General features: G+C 38.6%; 1 protein-coding gene across 10 annotated transcripts in view; it reads right to left on the reverse strand.

Annotated features, from left to right (window-relative positions):
- Positions 1-19,765, reverse strand: part of CNTN4 (contactin 4) — an 874,157-nt gene that overhangs the window by 106,159 nt on the left and 748,233 nt on the right. For all 10 annotated transcript variants that reach the window (XM_008518912.2, XM_070576725.1, XM_070576728.1 and 7 more), the window contains one exon: positions 19,498-19,648. In XM_008518912.2, the coding sequence (XP_008517134.1) occupies positions 19,498-19,648 (151 nt within the window). The remainder of the gene's footprint in view (positions 1-19,497; positions 19,649-19,765) is intronic.

The raw sequence follows: 19,765 nt of genomic DNA on the forward strand, positions 1-19,765 counted from the left end.
TTTCAAATCACTTTGCCTGAGATTCTTATATACCATATTCTCCTAGGCTCCCTCTCTCCACTGCTTTGCCATCCCCTCTTCTCCCTACAATCAGTGTGTGATGACCCATTTCGAGTAATGGGAATATGTTGCAGTCCTTAGGTATGCCGAGGTAGAAATAAGTTAAAACCACTGGCCTATTGATTCCTAAAAGCTTCATTCAACCCTAAACTTCTCATAACCAGAGATGACATTAGTTACATGAACAGATATATATCCTTCAAAGAAGACAGGGGAATCTGTGGACCCTACACATAATGTACTTATTATTACTTGCATATATAAGTTGTACAGAACATGTCTAGCATTCAAATGTTCTACCTCACTTTTGAAAATTCCCAAATGAATATGAATGAATATATGTAGTCATGTTTGTATAATAGATTCTTTTTTTTAGGCTTGACACATATCCACCCTCAGGGAATGCTGCATGTACCAAGTTAGGGTAACTAAAAGGGCCTTTTTTCATGCAACTGAAACAGAGAAAAGATACTATTTGCGTAAAAAATCATAGGCACTAGGCTAAGAGGTAGTCTCATTGGTATGTAAAAGTTTGAATGTTTCAAGGTTTGCTTTCCTTCCCTCCCTTCTCCTTCTCTTCCTCCTTCCTTCCTTTTTTCTTCTTGCTGTATGGATCAGAAATCTTCTATAGCTTCTTCCAGGAGGAAGAATGAAATGAAATGACTGACATCGCAGACAAAAGTCAAGGAAGAGAGGTAGAGCTTGGCAGGTGGAGGTGCACAGAGGGCTTTAAGAGACAGAAGAGTCCCTGGGAAAGAAGGAAAGAGAGAATTCAGAGGAGAAAGACTCCCTGTGGGTATGAAAAAAGAGGTACCGGGAAGGTGACTCTCTGAGTCCGCCGTCTGAGGAAAGGTTGGAAAAACGAAATCAGGCAGAGACATCACACATTGTTTCCCATCCAAGAAAGACTCTCTCTCAGTTTCAACTTATGCTTTGACCACGACGTGAAATGCACAGTAGATTCCTCTGGGCATCCTATGTAAGGCTGATTGGCTAACATAAGACATTTTGTTGATGATGAATAGTTCTAAACATTCTTCACATAAGTGCCACACAGGCAGTTCTTATAATTATATGAAAAGTGCTCTACCCAGATGCCTTCCTCAGGACCAATGTATGTGCCTCCCTAACTCTGCCCAAGAGTCTTGGTTGTTGACAGCTTACAGATGTGTCCCTCACTGAATTGCCCTCTGCAGTGGGGAACCACCTATACCAAGTTTACCCCTCTCCCTTCCAGGCAGTGGCTTGAGGATATTGGCTGGGTGGTCCAGGGTTTCAAAGTCCAATCCCTCTTGCTTCAAGACAGGACAACTCTGAAGGGCAATCCCAGTTCCAGAGCTCCCAGTGGGATTGGCTGAAGCCTCAGCTGCAACCGCACTGCAGGGCAGCTTCTCCCTCTGCCCGGTTCTGCCTTCCTGGCTGCCCTGCAGGTGTCCACAGAGCAGTCTCCAGGAAATCTTCTACATGCAACTCTCCATCTCAGAGTCTGTTTCCAGAATACCTAGTCTAAGACAGTAGCCTTAAACAAGCTTCCAGCCGGCTTCGAGGTGTATTCATATTAAATTTTTACTTCAATTCACTTGTGTCAAATATTTGTGAAATAAGGATGAAGATCATTTGAATTTGAAACTATTCTGTTATTTATAGTTTACTTATGCTTTGCTTTGCTTTGTTATTGGTAGGTGTTTAACAGAGTTCAGCATTCAAAGAAAACAAAATACATTATAAATTCAGAACTAAATACTAAATGGCTTTATGGAGAAGCAGAAATGGTGAAAGCTTCATCGCCAACATAATGGGTTTTGGCTTTGAATAATTATTAGAAAGCAAATGAATGTGCTATTCTAAAGGAGGAACTAGTTTAAGGAGTTCTAGACTGGATACTACTCTTAGCTCTAAAATTCTACCACTTGGATTCAATTTTTTTTCATTCTGTGCTACAGTGCACCCAAATAATAAAATGGGAAAGTACAATTTCTACTCCAGTAACCTCAAAATGTTGCTGTTAATATAAAATTTAATAAAGCAGATGTGATGCTTCTGTTGGTGTTTGAGGGTATTGGGCAAAACAAAACAAAGTAAAGCAAAACACAAGGAAATTCACTTTTCTTTAGGTGCTGTTCTTAGTTTGTGACTACGCTTGTTTGAATGATAAAGGTAAAGGCGATTAGGAATGAAATTCCAGGAACTCCTGAGGAATAACTCACCAATGGATTTTCTTTTTACAATAGGACCACAATCCCCTTATTACATAATCACATACAAATGCACACATGGTAGGCAAAGTATATATTATGGGCATTCCTTCCAGGCAAAGCACACACTTACAAGCCAATTGGTAGAGAATTGTTTATGACCATTATAAACATTATCCAGGATTCTAAAAATATATAATGTAACAGTCTGAATAACATCTATGTTCGCATAAGCAAGCATTCGCTAACAAACATTAACTGATTGATGCCACATTAACAAGGAAGATGATGAAACCCCTAAGAAATTGCTGAGTGTTCCTTCTTAACAGTGTTTGAAACTTTAGCCTCTTCACACCTGAGAGAACCGGGCGTAAAGCCCCTTTTCTTCCTAAGCTAATTGTAGGCTGGAGTCATTCACCATATATAAAGAGGTGGTCTGCTTTTGATTCAGCTATTCACTTATAATGCCTAACACACTTGTGGAAAAGTATGTCAAGAAAAGCTTGAGACTATTTGTAGCTTTTACCAAGCTTTTCTTGTCTTGACGTTGTGGACAGGAATTAGTTATGGACTAAATGCTAGGATCCCTGTTCACTGATTCTCACAGGGAACTTGCATCTTTGTACCACCTTTAAGGGAGCATTCTGCCATTTGTCTTACTGATTCTTTTGGCCTATTTTATAGTATAGACCTGGTCTAAATTGGTAATACAAAATTGGCAATACAGAATAATTACATCTCGTATCCTTGCCAGTAATTATAATCTTGAAATTTCTTCTAACCAACCCAATACAATTCTGACCATGAGAATTAATGACTGAATTCCTAAAGTAAGTGAACTCATACATTTTTAGATCAAAGTTTTCCAAAGTATTTTTTCCCTCCTAAACCCTAATCCCTTGAGGTATAAGATTCATTTCCAAACAAATTTGGGAAACATAATTCTGTGAGATTCTTGATGCAAATACCGAAGTAAAGGCTCTGAGAAGATCTGAAATACAGGCCTTATACTTATTTGACCACACAATATTGCATTATACAAAATGTATCACCTCCCACTACCATCCCAAGAACAAGAGTTGGAAAATACTGCTGAAGATACCGAAAACTTTACCCTTAGGTCAAGCCTCTCCATTAAAAAAACAAAAACAAACAAGCAAACTATATTCTTGGCCCCACCTCACAGAACTGAATTTATTAACTTGCCCTTTATCACTATATAATTTGCCAAATGTATGAGAATTTTAAGACACACCTATGAATTCATGTTGTATCTACCACAGTAATTGTGTTTCACAGGGAAGATTTTTCTAAGATTTCACTATCAGGCAAAACAATTGTTTTTAATCTTACAAACATCATAGCTCTTTTAACTAATTATATTTCTCTCTTTGCTTAGGTAGTAAGACAAGTACATCCAAATTAGTGAATTATACAGACTATATTTTCATGTATTAATTTCATTTGACATTTTTGTTTTTATACTGATAATTTCCCATTATTCCCACTCCCTAAATTATGTACTTTTATCTTTTTTATTGCTTGCAATTTTTTTGGTAAGCAGCTTCAAATCCTTTGTGAAATGAGGCAAACTGTGAGTTCTCTGATTTCTTTCTTCATTTATTCAACAACTATTGATTAAAATCCTCAGTAGTAGTCCTGTGCTGGTGCTGGATAAACAGTGGTGAATGAAACCAGGTCCTGTTCTCACTTAGCTTATAGACCAGTTTGGGAAAATAGCTAATAGTTAAGTAAAACATAATAAAACATAAACATGCAATTACAAATTCAGAAAAATGCACAGAAGGAATTTAAGAGAAAAGTAGGCTCTGGTGATTTAATGGGAAACAAGATACACATGGCCTCAGACATCTTGGCAGTTAGGATTAGTGACTGAGACAACAAATGAAATAAAAACCAAAAATAATATAATAAGGAACCAGATGACGCAGTGCCTTGAAGGTCCTGGTCAGCAGCTTAGTTTCTGTCTTAAGTGTTAGCGATAAGATTGAGAGATGTGTTAAGAAGACCATTCTGGCTGTGGGACAGAGAACAGGTTGGAAGGAGGCAAGTGTAGAAGCAGGGTAACCAGTTAGGAGGGATTATGAACTGAATGTTTGTGTCCCCTCAAAATTCACATGTTGAAATCCTAACCCCGCAAAGTGATGCTATCAAGAGGTGGTGCTTTGGGACATGATTAGGTCATGAAGTGGAGCCCTCATGAATAGGATTAGTGCCCTAATAAGAGACCCCAAAGAACTCCCTCACTCTTTCTGCTATGTGAGGTTATGGCAAGAAGATGGATGTCTATGAACCAGGAAGCACGCTCTCATTAGATACTGAATCTCCATGCACCTTGATCTTGGACTCCCCAGCCTCCAGAACTGTGACAAATGAATGTTCCATTGTTTATGCCATTCAGTCTATGACATTTTTGTTATAGCAGCCCAAACGGATAAGGTGGGGAGCTACTGCAATAGCCGGACAAGAGATGATGGTGGTTGGGCCAGGGCACTGGCAGTGCAGAGGAAAGGAAGGAGATAAATTCTATATATTCTTTGGAAGTAGAATTTATAAAATTTACTAATGCACTGGATATGTGGGATGTTGAAAGAGAGGAATCAAGATGATTTCTAGATTTCTGGCTTGGGTAACCAGAGGGAGGTGGTGTGATTGCAAGAAGAATAGGTTTTGGGGTAGAGGTTGGTGGCCGAAGTAAGTTCTGTTTGGGGCATGTTAAGCTCGAATTGCTCAGGAGAGAATTCTGGACTGAAGATGTACATTTAGAATTTGTTAGTATAGGTGGTATTTAAAGTCATAGGAGGGCATGGGATCATCTAGGGACAGAATGGAAGTAGAGGAAAGCAAAGGAGGCAAAGTGGATGAGGAAGATGAAGATACCCTGGCCAGAATGTTCCAACAGAAAGTGAAAGAGGAGGGAGAGTCTGATAATGTAGGAAAGAGCAGGGATGACTGAAGGAGTGAGAGTCCTTGAGAAAATGAAAAAGGGTAATAGTAATTTTAAAGAGCATTGTTTTTTTCTGAGTCAGAACATACTGAATTCATCTGAAAAACATTTTTCTTTGTATTAAGAGCAGTCAGCCTCATTTTTTCTATAACAACTTTATGCATCCTTTGGAACAAACCTCCTCTTTTGGAATAAAACCCTTTAGAGCAAATCAATATGTGGCAAAGTCAACGTGCGTGGAAGCAACTGAAAATATAAAAAGTGAAATCCAAATCTCATCTAATTTCTATCACAATGACCATAGAAGACAGTCCTGACTGATGTCCCTTTCTCTCAAGCACACAATCACCACTCCATGGACACAATTTCAAAAGATGACCTTGACTCTCATTTTATCAAGATCCTAGTCAAGTCCATACTACATGAAATTCCTCAACTCTCTCTACCACACTTATTTCTGTGCCCTTACCCACCCTCTCTTCCTCCCCAAAGTCAGAGAAGAGGACAGGTTCATCCTTCTTTCCCACAATTGATTTGGGGTCCAATACTATCCTGTCTCCTTGAGAATCATCTCCCCTCCCTTACATCTTTAACTTCTTCTTGACCACAGTGTGATTTCTCTCAGGTTATAAATATGCCCCAATGTCCCCAATGTCCTCCACCCTAATAAGATCCTTGCCACAAAATGTCACTCCCCTCCAGCATATATCTTCCTCTTTTCATTATTTAACATCTGCAAAAAGTAGTTAGTGCTTATTATCCAGCCAGTAGAGCTTTCGCTCTTATTGAATGCGCTTATTTCAAGGTTACTTTTGACTTCATTATCACCAAATATGTATAGTTTGTGGTCTTCATTCTTTATGACCTATCAGTGACACCTGCAATGTCAACCACTGCCTATTTATGGTACTCTCTTACCTAGAATTTCACAACACTGCAATTTCCTGGTTCTCCTCTTAGCTTTCTGATGAATTTTCTGGTTTATTTTTCTCTCTCCTGCACTTGACACAGTCAGAAGAGTCTATTCAGAACTCTTTTGTTTTTTCATTTTCTGTCAGTGAAGCTTATTTACCCTCATCGCTTCAAAGAAGATGAGTTGGAAAGCTGTGTTTCTAGTCTCAATCTCTCTCATGAACTCCAAACTGACATTGCCAACTCTGAGCTGCCTATGTTCCACGAGTAGCGATGTGCCAATAAACGTGTAACAACTGGTTCTCTGTGGAAAAAAAAATGTCCTGATGGGTGACAATTTCCATGATTGTATACATTTCATGGATAGAAATTAGATTATATTTACCATATTTCCATGGAAAATATGGCAAGCTATCAATGTGACGTCACGGGACCTGGGAAGAGATGCACACCATCACCTCTTTTAAGCCCAGGCAAGTGGGCTCCAGGATACCACTTCATGATAAGCCTTTCAAATTCAACATACAAAACTGAACTCATCATCTACCCAAACTGGTTAATCCACTTCCACAGATTATAAATAGGCATTAAGAAATCCTTCTTTCTTAACTGGTCAAAGGATTCAGCCCTATTTTTGTTACATATTTAGCAGCCATGTGGATAAATGGTCTTGCTTGGAGCGAAGGATATGTCCCATTGAATAGGTCATCTTACATAGAGCAGCTTTCAGCGTTGCTGACTTACTGCACATGATAATTTTTAGAGGCATGGAAGGCTAAATAATTTATGCTAATATTATCAATTATTTGTTTTCTTTTAAATTTTAAAACTCCAATTCAATGATATAATTATGTTGTTTCATGTGCGAAGGACAGTTGAATTACAAAATATTTCTTATCCTGGGGAGAGTAGGAGGAACTATATACATTAAAACATAGACACAGGCACAGACACACACACACACACACACTACAATTTTGTTTAATGGGTCTTTTACCCACCACCTGGATTCTCATTAGGCAACCTATAATTCTACTATATGTACCCTCTAGGTGCCATATGTTGTAATTATATAGAGAGCCAAGTGTTGCTCTAATTAGATCATTTGGCAAAAGGGATTTAGAAACACCATGATGGATATTTACTAGTAGAGATCTAATTAACACTGGCATATCTGTGACTGAAATATGAGGACAAAACGATCCAAGAGAAATACAGGGTCAAACATAGTGTATGATCCTAGACCTGCAATATTCACATAGCATCTATAGATCTAAACAGTCTAGCAGATTCTATTTCTAGAGATGACAAAGTTAGGAGGAACCCAAATTATCTGCCTTGTCTCTACTGAGAAGGCACAAACACTGCCTGTCTGGTTTTAATATCCAGTCACATCACTTCAGTTCTAATTGCTCTTAATTACACGCCACTTTGGTTTGAATATTTTCATGATCACTTAAATCCATTTGATGACACAGAGCTATTTTCTCTGAACAAAGGCATTGCTGAGGTAGTTCAAGGACTTAATTTACCTCTTTTCCAAGAGGCTTAGATGGTTCTAACCCAGCCCTGAAATCAGACCATGTCTCCTTCCCCCCCAGCCATGGATCTGAAGGCTGCCAATCTATTAGTGAAGATATGAAACAACAGTGAAAGCTGCTTCTGGCCAGCCATCTTACCCATATTAAAGGCACCAGCAATATTCTGCAGTTTTAAAAGGGAGGTAATGAAAGCAGTGCTTTATTTTACTAATAATTTATTGACATCATCAGATTCCATGTTCTCTTTGCAGTAGAGTGAAGCAACTAATGCTTGTTCTTTCTTCAAGGAAAGCTGAAGACATGGCCTCTGGAATAAGTGAGACCTGGATTTGAATCCCAGCCCTAATGCTATCAAGCTTTGCAACCTTAGGTAAGGTAAATAGCCTCTCTGAGTCAAGGTTTCCTTATCTTAAAGATGGGGTTAATAACAGGACTGATCTCATAATGTTTTTCTGAGGACTAAAGAAAATGCATATAAAGGGTTTAGCAGAGGGCACAGTGAAGACTGACAAAAAGCTAGGTATTATTATTATTATTAACAAATGGATAAAAATGATGGCTACAAGATAACCAAGAAATACATGAAAAAAGCCAAAGTAATAAGTATCCTGAATCCCCTGAAATTCCCAAAGCACAAGCTTTACTCATGAAAGTGCGAGTGACAGAAAGGGAGATCAAAGTCTCATTTCAACTTAATAACTAGAGATTTCCGAGCTCTTCATAGCCAAGCTGACTCACAGTGTTTCTGTCACTATTATTTTATATCTGTCAATGTTATTTCATAATGTTAATCATTTCCTTTTAAGAAACCTGAAGCATCTCCCTATTGATTATTCTTCCATTTCTTCCATCTACACCCTACAGACACCAAGTCTTCCACCTGGCTGGATCCCTCTCTTCCCCTCATTTACTGTATGAGACTTGCTCATGTCTAGCCTTTAATCTTGCACGTATATGAGCTCCAACGTGGAGAGCACCCCGTTCCCTCTTTGCCTCTCTATGTGGATCACTTTAGTTAACAACAGCTTAAACTCACTTACTCTTGGAAGTCAATTTTGGCAGACCCTGCCTGACTCTGAGAGCCTCTTCCCTGTGTGTTTCTTAAGCACTGCCACGTACTTCTGTTTGGACTATGTTATGCTAATTTGTACTTCACTGGTGGTTTCCAAATTATATCATGTGTGCATATATTGTCACAATAGCTGAATTTTATAAAACTCTAGGAAACAAGTCTTGGAATTTCCATCTTCTCTTTTCTCCTTCAACCAAACTAGACCATTTATAATTTTCATAAGCATAAAATTAAAATGAAAACTCCTGCATAAAACAGTCACTATAAACCACTGACTTCTCAACCAGGCATGAAAATTTCCCAACACTTCATTCTTTTACTGGTTTTCCAGAAATTTGGGGAAGACGATCAGGGATGTGCTTTCCTCTCCATCCCCAACACCTCTCACCTTCTGTGTTTTCACCTTTAAAGTTCCCCCTGCTTTCACTTCTCCAGGGAGTTCAAGGCTTTGGGGGCATGAAAAGAAGTTCCCCCTAGCAAAAGTTGGGAACCACTGCTCTAGAGACAGAAGGGAGAGCATTCAGGCCTCTAACCAAATTTACCTCCTTTCACTTTGCATTAGAAGGACCCAGTGGAAGTGACAATTTAACCAAAAGGTAAGTCACAAAGGACACGTAAAAGGCACAGAAAACCAAAACACTACCAAAATAAAAAAGAAAGCCAAACAAAGGGGAGGTCATGTTACTAGGAAAATGTTTCAAAGATGTATTTCCAGAAACGTGCCATGAGTTGGATTGGGAGGTCGGCAGACTTTTTCTGTAAAGGGCCAGATGGTAAATATTTTAGGCTTTGCAGCCCAGGTGGTCTCTGTCAAAATTCCTCAACCTTGCCCTTGTAGTGTGAAAGCAGCCTACACAATTTGTAAATGAGCAAGTATGGCTGTGTGTCCAACAAAACTTTGTTTACGGACACTAAAATTTGAATTTCATCTAATTTTCATGTGTTACAAAATGCTATTTTTCTTTTGATTTATTTCCTATCATTTAAAAATGTAAAACCATTCTCAGCTTGCAGGCTGTGCAAGCACAGGTGGTGGATTGGATTTGACCTGTGGGCTATAGTTTGTCAAGCCCTAGATAAGAGTGCTTCAGGCAGAGAGAACAGCATGTTCAAAGGCTCTGTGGCGAGAGGAATAAGGGCATTTGAAGAACTGACAGGAGGTCCACACGGCTGAAGAAGTATGGTTGAGGTTGAGTAAGTGGGAGAGCAGGTAGGACAGCAAGTCAGGAGCCTGACCAGTGTAGGGTGCTCTTGGTCATGGGATTGGCCATCTGTTCTAAGGCCAATGAGAAACCACCAAATCTTGTCACACCTGGCTGTGCATTAGAATCACCTGGGAAACTTAAAAACAAATTCAAATTCCTAGGTCTCACCTCAGAATTTCTCAGAAAGAATCTTTGGGGACAGAGAGTGGGATTCTGCATTTTTTGTACCTCTGTTGGTTCTGCTATATCCACCTCGGCATTAGTCTGCAGACCTGAATTTGGTAACTACTTCTGGGTCTCTGCTTTGGGGATAGAGAAACACTGCCCCCAAAAGGTCAGGTTTCCCAGATGGGTGCATGGTAAGTCACAACAGATACCACCTGAGCACACACTTTGAACACAATTGATCAGGGACGGGAAACAATTTTGAAGGAAGTGTGGAGACTCATGCCAAAATCATTCCCTAACTGTGTCTGTTTCCAGTGAAGTGCAAGCTCCACAGGCTGCCATGCAATGCCCTTCTCAGCCTGATTCTGGGAAATCTTCCATCCTTTCTCTCTCTGCTCAAACAGTGCTCTGTACTTTCCTCTTGACTATATTTTGTTCTTGCTGCTCCTTCCACTTAAATATCCCACCACCACCTTTCTCCACCAATCTCCTCCAGAAGCAGATGATTTTGGTTGGCTGCTTCACCCATTTCATACAAAAATATTGAGTATCTACAGTGTTACACAGTATCAGGAGCTGGGGGGACTAATGTGCTCAAACACACTGGGCACCTTTCCTCATGGCCCTTTCAGCCTGTTTTGGGAAATTAACATATTTCATAATCATATCCATAAATATAAAATTTATAACTGTGAAAGAAAGAAGGAAAAAAAATCCATAGTCTCAGTTCCCAGGGAAACCGCTGTTAACATTTTGGTGGAGTTCCTTCCAGGCTTTTTTCTTTGCATGTATATCAAAATATCTATATATATAAGTGTGTTGAAGACTACAGAATGATATTTTATGTACAGTTAAAAAATAAAATTTATAACTTTATTAATATGAAAAGTCTCTGTCCTTTAAACTACTATATAAATTTTGTCTCCTTTCATATGACACCTGTAGAACCCTGATTTAAATTAGGTTACATTCATAATCTCAAATACATCTTGTGCAGAAGAAGTATGTGACAAATGTTTATTGAATTTATCAGAGATGTGATATGGGAAGTTTCATTTTGTGGAAGACTTGAGTGGGGGCTGGTTCCAAATAAAGCAGTTAAGAGGTTAGTTTAATAGTTGCAAAGTCCATGCAAGTGATAATAAGGCTAGAAACTAGGACAGGGGCAGAGGACTGACTAACAAAGAGAGGATTCATGTGGGAGACACCTGGAAAGATTTTTTTTTTTAATCAGGTGTTGCCTTTAGATTGGAGACCTTATTTTAAGTACTTCCATATAAAAATTCAGTTCTCTTCTCAGCATGTCCTGAGGCATAACCAGTACCATGACCACATGAACAGAACAGGTGGTAGGTAGACCCTGCCTGAATTTGGGCATCACTTTAATCCCTGACCATAATAAAACATGATGTACTAGAGGGAGGCAGAAAAGGATTACGGCTGAGCATGAGTTCATGGAGTCTCCCACAGGACTGGGTCTGTGTCTCATTACAAACGTCTAAAAACAAATCTCTCTAAACTCTTTTGCAACTGCTCTTTAGGGCAGCTTAAAGCCATAACTATTTTATCCATGGCTCTAGGAGACACAAACTGAGGTAATGGGGACAAGTTCCAGGTCTGAATTTGGAGAGGAGAAGGAGCTCGCTTTCCATAACTGCACATGCAAAATTAAAATGATATAGTACGACCAATAAGCAGGGCAACAGATTCTATCTAGAGCAAGGATGCTGCCTGGCTTTGATGTTGTTTTGCCTCCAAGGCAGGATTTGCATTATTATGGAGATGAACTGTCTCTAATTATTGCAATAACATAATTGTTCCCCAGGGCAGAATTCCTAATAACAGAGCTGTATAGCTCCCCAGCAACTGTAAGAGATATCCTGAGGGCAGGTTTCTCATTAAAAGCACATATATAGACACTCTGCCTCCAGAAGAGAAACAGAATGCCTGAAGCAATAAACTTTCCTTTCCATGCTAAGATTCTATCAGCCTTCTGGGCAAATACCTGCCATCACATTTGCTCTGCCTCCCAGACTGCCATCGTCTTCAGACCAGGGTTTCACACCTTATATACAACATGGAGCTCTGCAGCCCTGAGCTGGGATTTCCCTCCATGTATTACATGAATTTCAACTCTTTCAAAGGCCTTTGGGAAGACAGGCATATTAGGGTCATGATCTAATTTCATCTCAGAGGGCAAGACACAAGAACATGAATTTTTTTTTTTCCTATTTGAGTTGAATGTTAGACTTGATCTGATTATACTACAGGGGTCAGGCAAACCTAAACATATATTTCAGTCTGTGAAGAAATGTCTAAGAAAATGGGTGCTTATACAATTTTATTGTATCTTCAAAACTGGTCCACGGTGGCCTAGAAGTGCTCTGCCCAAGGTGATGTCAAGGTTCCTAAATCTAGCAGTCGTCTTTAAGCCCTTATTTGGTTGGACCTCTTGGAAGCACCAACATTTGCTCCTTCTTGAACCTTTCTGCTCCCTTGGTTTGTTTGTTACATTCTGCCAGTTGTTCTTCCACTTTTTTGAGCCCCCTCTTTAGTCCTCCCAGCAGGCTCTGCTTCTACCCCTTCTTGCCATGTGGCTGTTCCTCAGGGTTCCTTCCTTTGATGCACAGATGTTCTCATTCTACAAAACTCTCTCTGGATGAACTTCTCCACTCCTTGGCTTCTTATCTACTGACGAGATAAGGTCTCTGCCTTTACTCTCCTAACTCAGGCCCATATTTCAATTTCCTGTCGGACATTCACTCACTGAGCACTCACTGTATACCATATTGTCCTAGATGCTAGTGTTACAGCATGGAACAAAACACACACAAAGGACCCCATGTAACTAAGGGTCCTTCAAAGTAGAAGAAGGAGGCAGAAAAGGAAGTCAGAGTGATGTGATGTGAGAAGAGCTCGACCTGACTTGCCTTTGCTAGCTCTGAAGATGGAGGAAGGGGCCATGAATCAAGGAATGCTGGTGACCTCTGGAAAGCTGCAAACAGATTCTCCCCATGAGCCTCCAGAAGGAACGCAAGATTTTAGCCAGTGAGACTCATTTCAGACTTTCGATGTCCAGGACTGTAAGATATTACATTTGCATTGTTTAAGCTAAACATACACACATGCATGTGCACATGCACAAATTTCTGTTCTCTTGGAATTTACATTCTGATTGGGTGAAGGATGGGGAAGATGGATAATGAAATAAAACAGGGAATACGTAGTATGTTAGATGGCGATAAGAACTACAGAAAATATAAAGCAGGAAAAGAGAGATGGGGAGTTTTACAATTTTAAGTAGGTTATTGGGAAAAGGCTTTTCACTCAGAAGATGACACTTGAATGAGAATTCCCACTTGAATGTGACATCTCCACTTGCAGGCACCTTAAATTCCACATGTTAATATTCATCTCTTTATTTTCCCCTTTCGACTGTGCCCTTTCTATATTCACTATTGTGGTAAACGGCACTGCAGTCCACCAGCTGCTCAAGTTGGACCCTCTGGGAGTCATTTTCCTTTTTTCCCTCCTTTTAAAAATCTTTCTACTTAATATATCATTAAGTCTTTTAAATTCTGCCTTTAATAGCCTGTATACCTGTCTTCCTCCTTTACTCTCAGGAGACTGACATCATTCAAGTTCATTTGATTTCCATCCTAGAATACTGTCTGAAATGGGTCTCTCTGTTTCTCCTATCTGGCTCCACTTTGATTCTTTCTCCATGTTGTAAGCAGAGCAATCCTACTGCAGCACACATATGCCTGTGCACTCCCTTGCATAAAATTCTTCACTTTTCTCCAGTGTCTTCTAGTTCAAGTCTAAACTCTACAGACATAAAATTCAAGGCCTCTACAATCTATTGTTGGCTTCCATTTTTCAATGTTCCTTCTCAATATATCACCTTTATAACACACGTCCTAGGATTATTGGAAAAGTTAGATTATTTTGCTGTTGGGCCCCTGCACTAGCCTATGAGCATCTTGAGGGCTAGTTTTACATCTCGTCTTTCTATCTCTAGTGCCAAGCAGAGGACCTAGCATATGGCAAGCACACAAATGAATGCTTTGTTCATTGAATGAAGTTGGAGTTGGCTAGTTTGACAGAATAGTCATGCTGCTGTTCTGAAACCATGCCTGCGACATGCAGGCTGTGGGTTTGAGATTCTTTTCAGAAACACTCAGTGGCTTATCTAGATCTGTTTATTATTCATTAGCTTGACATAATGTATTAGCCTAATGTCTAAAAGAGAGGACAGAAATTCTCAAGCATAGGTAAGGGTAAGAAGTCTCTATTTACACAATGTTAACTAAACATTTCATTCATTCTTCAACTTCAGTGAGAAGTAAAACATTTTGTCTAAGTGAATTTTCCAGACAACTAAATTTACCCCATAAGCACTAAATTATTTTTTAAATATAACCATTCAGGGGAGAGTGGTCTTTCTATGTGCTGTACAGTAGCTTGCTTTACTAATCTAAGCTCACTAAAGATGATTTTTCCTCTTCTGAGACATTACATAACAATAATTATCATCTTTTGCTACAGAGATAAATAAAAGTACTTATTACCTTATTAATACTGTCTTTAATTTGGGGTAGCATACTTTCCAGAAAGATATTGAAGGAAGCGATCAGGATAGTGAGGGGATGCCAAATGACATCATATGAAGAATACCAGGGACAGTTGGGCTTGGAAAAGAACTGAAAGAGGACATGAGAGTAGCTGGCCAGTATATAAGGGGAAAAGGAATGGTGGAGAAGAATTAGATTTGTCAAAGCAAAACAAAAAACAAAGAGAGGAAGTTACAAAGATATAATTATGAAGAAATAACCTTTTAACAATTAGTTTGGTCTCCATCATTAGAAGTAACTAGGAAGCTCTAGCCATTGTGGGGATCCCTGTCCTGGAATGGAAGCTGGGCTTCGTGACCACAGTAGGCATTTGGTATTGTTGTCTGCCCAGCATCCATTTACTCTTCTTGTGGTAGCAGGACCCTGAATTTCTGTGAGGAAATCCCTGTCCCATTCTCAGTCCATGTGGTTTGAGGTGGAGCTTCCTTCCCCATGTGCCTCTTAGGATAAGCACACGACTCATGTCCTCCTAATCAAAGCAATACATTTCCCTTGAGTGCAGCTGGCTCAGGGCAGAACACTGACCAAGGCAGGTTTATTCAATTCTGTGAGAATCTGTTCTAGAATTGCTGTGAGATGCTGGGGAAAAAGGGCAAGCATGGGCTGCTGGCAGCCATCCTATCACCAGGAGAGGAGAGCCCATGAGAAAACAGAGTCAACACAGAGGAAGGCTCTGCTGAGAGAGGAAGAGAGCAAGACAGCCCTGATGCCACTGTATGAGCACCTGAGCCCTGTCTCACCTCTCAAGTCACAATCCATCTCTGGCCTTCTCAAATGTCTGAGCCAATGAATTCTCTTTTGTAGTGAAGCCAATTTTGAGTTAGGTTTCTGTCACTTGCAACCAAAAGAGTTCATCCTGGTTGATACATGGTTTTATGGCTCCTTATAATTCTAGGATCCTAGGCTTCTATTAATGACTCTGCTGTTTCTGTGTTTTGATGTTTTTTGTTTCTACTAGATCAACTTCAATCTCATCTGTCTCAAGTGCCTTCTGTCTAGAAACTAAAAGTAAGCAAAATTATGAATCTTATTCAGTTAGTAGCCTTAATTGCTCAATTAATCCAAATAATTTTATGACTTTGATGGTGACTAGAGGCTCTCCTAAGGACTAACGTACTTGGGCTTTGTGAAAGGTCCTCCCTGCTTTAAATATCTGATGTTGCCTACATTCTGATTGCTCGATAAGTGTACAAGAAATGTTTTAGGTATATGGATATGCTGCCTACACAATAACAAAACTATAAAAATTGAAAATTAAATCTTTCTTTTAGATGCTTGGTTTAATATACATAAGGCCAGCGTGAATATGCTTTAAATTTCTAAAGGCATGAAAAAACAAAATAAGTATATAAAAATATATTTTTTAAATAGTTCATATGTTAACATTAAACCAGTGTCTCTGAATTTATATCCACTGAGAAACTACAGTACAACCATATGATTGAATAAGATAAAAACTTAAAGAATGTTGTTTATACTTTTATCGTAAACTCATTTGTAGGCAGTAGGTTAGTTAAAATTGAAATTAAAATAAGTAGTGTTTGGAAAGTGTTTCAAAATATAGAATCTAGGGAGAATATTGATAAAAAGGAGTGCTTGATCATAAAGTTTTGTTTCATCAAACTTTGTTTATACCAGTATTTTATACTTAAGAGATTAATAATTTTAACTCAAAGTTTAAAGATTTGCCTTTTGATTCTTAAGATTCCACATCTCAAAAGAGAATTAGGGCTAAGAAGTCAGTGCATTAGAAACTATACTCAAAGATGGGCATAATCAAAGAATTTTGCCTTTCGTGTTAGTTTAACAATGTCAATCTTTTCATAAAATAGGAATTCTAAAATTTTTTACACATGAATTCTATGTAGGATTGCTTTTGCTCACTTACTCACTTGATTTTGTTTCTACTTTACCAGAAAAAAAAGAAAAGAAAAGAAAAACGGCAGAATTTCTTCTCTGCCAATGAGGAAATAATAGTAAGATCTTTCCTCTTTTTCATCCTTTTGGGAAATTATAAGATGCTCAATTGAGCTTATGTTTTCTCAGAATTTAAAAACCAGGGCCCCATGGAGTAAACTTGGTCCATGGATGTGTGGCCCATATTATACTAACATTAAAATAAAAACATTAGTTGCTGACATTTAAAAATTAAGATAGTTCAAATAAAAGTCAAGATTTATAGTTTCTCTTGAAAAGTGAGAAGACAGGGAGGCACCTGATCTGCATCCATATGGTGGCAATATGCTACAATTGAGTGACAGGTGTCTCCCTTTGATAGGGCACACACTGAACTCCCCACCATTCTCGTTATATTACACCTGGCCAGGTTTGGATTCATTTACATTACCAAAATCAGTCTATCTGCTTAACACATTTTGAGTGAGGTAGAAGGGAGGAGCAGAGCTGTGACAACACAACACCCATGTGGAGAATGAAGGCTAATATTGATAGTTTGGGTCATGCCTGGTAACACTGGAGCTGGAGGTGATAAATAGGAAGACTTGGGTAGTGATGGGGAGTTTCCTTGGTTTAAATATATCTTTAGTGTCATATAAATGTTGAAGCAATATTTGAACCCTATTAATCAAGTCAGGAGTAGAAAGAACGAAAACTGGAGAGGGACAGATTTGTGGTAAGACAAGTGGTAGAAACAATTATATTCACTTATCAAATAGAATTCTTGATATTGATATACCATTTTCCTAAAGGTAATTCAATCATTTTGTAACAATGGTTAAGTTACAGCAGTGGAAAGCAGTCAATAATATGGTTCAAAAGGTCAGGTTGTCTCTTTTCTTCTAGGCATACAGTAACATTGTATTTCTCTGCTGGGTTGAACTACAGCAGAGCTATGTGACTTGTTCTGGCCAATGAAACGTGAGTGAAAGTAAAGTGTTTCACTTCTAAACAGAAGTTTTAAGGGCCCATGCCTGTTTGGCCACCCTCTTTTTCTTCTGTAATTCCAATGTTCCAGAGAATGCTTCTCCACCAGCCCTGGTTTTAAAGGGCCACCAGCAGACTCATGATGGGCATGCAGTGTGAATGAGAAGTTGCCTTTTGTTGTTTTAAGCCACTGTAGTTTGCTTGTTACATCAGCATAGCTTAGCCTCTCCAGCACTGATCTACCATGTACTTTAACTTCATTCATTCATGGTTTTTGACATGTGTGTCTATTATCCATATTATTTTTTAAATGTTTTTCTTTATATCATTGTTAAATTAAAACTTCTAAAATGTAGCCTTATTTTAAGCAATACATGTGGTATATACTATATATATTTCAATTACAGTTTAATACACATCAAACTAAATACATAATTATTACAAGTAATCTTACATACCACATTTTGGGAAACACTGAGGTAAAATAGGAAAGGAATCTGATGTTTAAGGCTACAAAATAAGAAATTGTGGTCTCAAATCCCAGGTTTGGCTCCAAGTTTGAATGCCATGCCAATATTCAGAGAACTATACTGCTTTTTGATATAACAGAAATCAGAAAGAGACATGTATTATGAATTTAATATGTGTGTGAATACACCATCTATAAACCATATCAGGTTTGCTTGCAAAAATCATTAATAAGGACAGCATTATCAGTGCAATGGCCTAATCTGCATATGCAAATCCAAAGGTGTGCAGGTGTAAAGGGTAGATACATACACATTTTTACAGGCTTCCCCATTGCATCCTTGAGTACTTGACCTTTAGCATCAATTAAAATCATTATGTATACAGCTGGTAAATGTTATCTTATGGGTGACATAGATTCATGCATAATTACCATTTTCCAACAGACTGAGTAGATTACAGAAAGGGGTGGGGGATGTTTTATAGGGGTGACAGTCAAGAAAAGGTCTTAGAGATACCTGCCATTTGTTGCAATATGACCTAAAACTACAAACAACCCATATATATTTACATTGTATAAACAACATGCATTCTAAATGTAATTCATGTATAATAGGAAATACATAGGTGAAGAATTTAGATATCAGAAAGAAAAAAACTGTTTTTTCAAAAAGACGATTAAAATAATTAAAGCCATGTTATTTGCAGAATGAGTTTTGGAATTAGAGATATTTATTGGAATTAGATATTATTGGAATTAGAAATTCAAAAAAGGAAAGACTAACAAGAGACATAATAGCCATTGCCAAATATTTGTGGGGTTGTCACAGCAAAGAAGAATTGGATTTATGTGTTCACGCAAAAAGGAGGTAGGATGGAGAAAAGTGGGCAAGTCTACAAATAAATTTTAGGCTAAATTAAGAAAGGTATTTCTGGCTGCTCATCTTTGGGCAGCTATTGCAGTCTTCAACAGGGATCATGTGATCTATCCCTACAGGCAGATAGACTCTTTCTATCAGGAATGGGCCAGACCCATGGCACAGTGGTTAAGTCTGGCACACTCTACTTCAGTGGCCTGGGTTTGAAGGTTTGGATTCTGGGTGCAGATGTACACCAATGGTTGGCGGCCATGCTGTGGCAGCAACCCACATATAAAGTGGAGGAAGATTGGCACAGATGTTAGCTCAGGGCTAATCTTCCTCAGCAAAAAAAAAAAAAAAAAAGGATTATGAAAACCAACTAACTTACCACCCTCTTCCAAAGCTTCAGTTCTTTGATTAACATTTAGTCCATGAATAGCAGATAGTAAATTCTTCCCTCTAGAACTATTAATAACAGACCAATAAATTACTACAGGTCAATCAAATGTTAAAAATATTTCAAGATAGTACCTTTCATTTTCTCTTAGTATGTCCCTTCCTTTCTTCCAGGTGTAGACAGGTTTCGGAGAAGCTTTGGGCTTACACTCGATGACAACTTCACCTCCCACTTTGACAAGAGTTACCCTTTTTAAGAGGGTTCTCGAAAAGTCCGGACCCAAGGCTGGAAGAGAATATAGAAAATAAAATAAGTAATTATTATGGAAGGAACAAACCCCAATAGATCTTTAGACTTTTTCTTCCTGTAATGCACTTATTGTTGCATCGGGCAACAAAGGGA

Source organism: Equus przewalskii, chromosome 15 (assembly GCF_037783145.1).
Source record: "Equus przewalskii isolate Varuska chromosome 15, EquPr2, whole genome shotgun sequence".
NCBI lineage: Eukaryota > Metazoa > Chordata > Mammalia > Perissodactyla > Equidae > Equus > Equus przewalskii.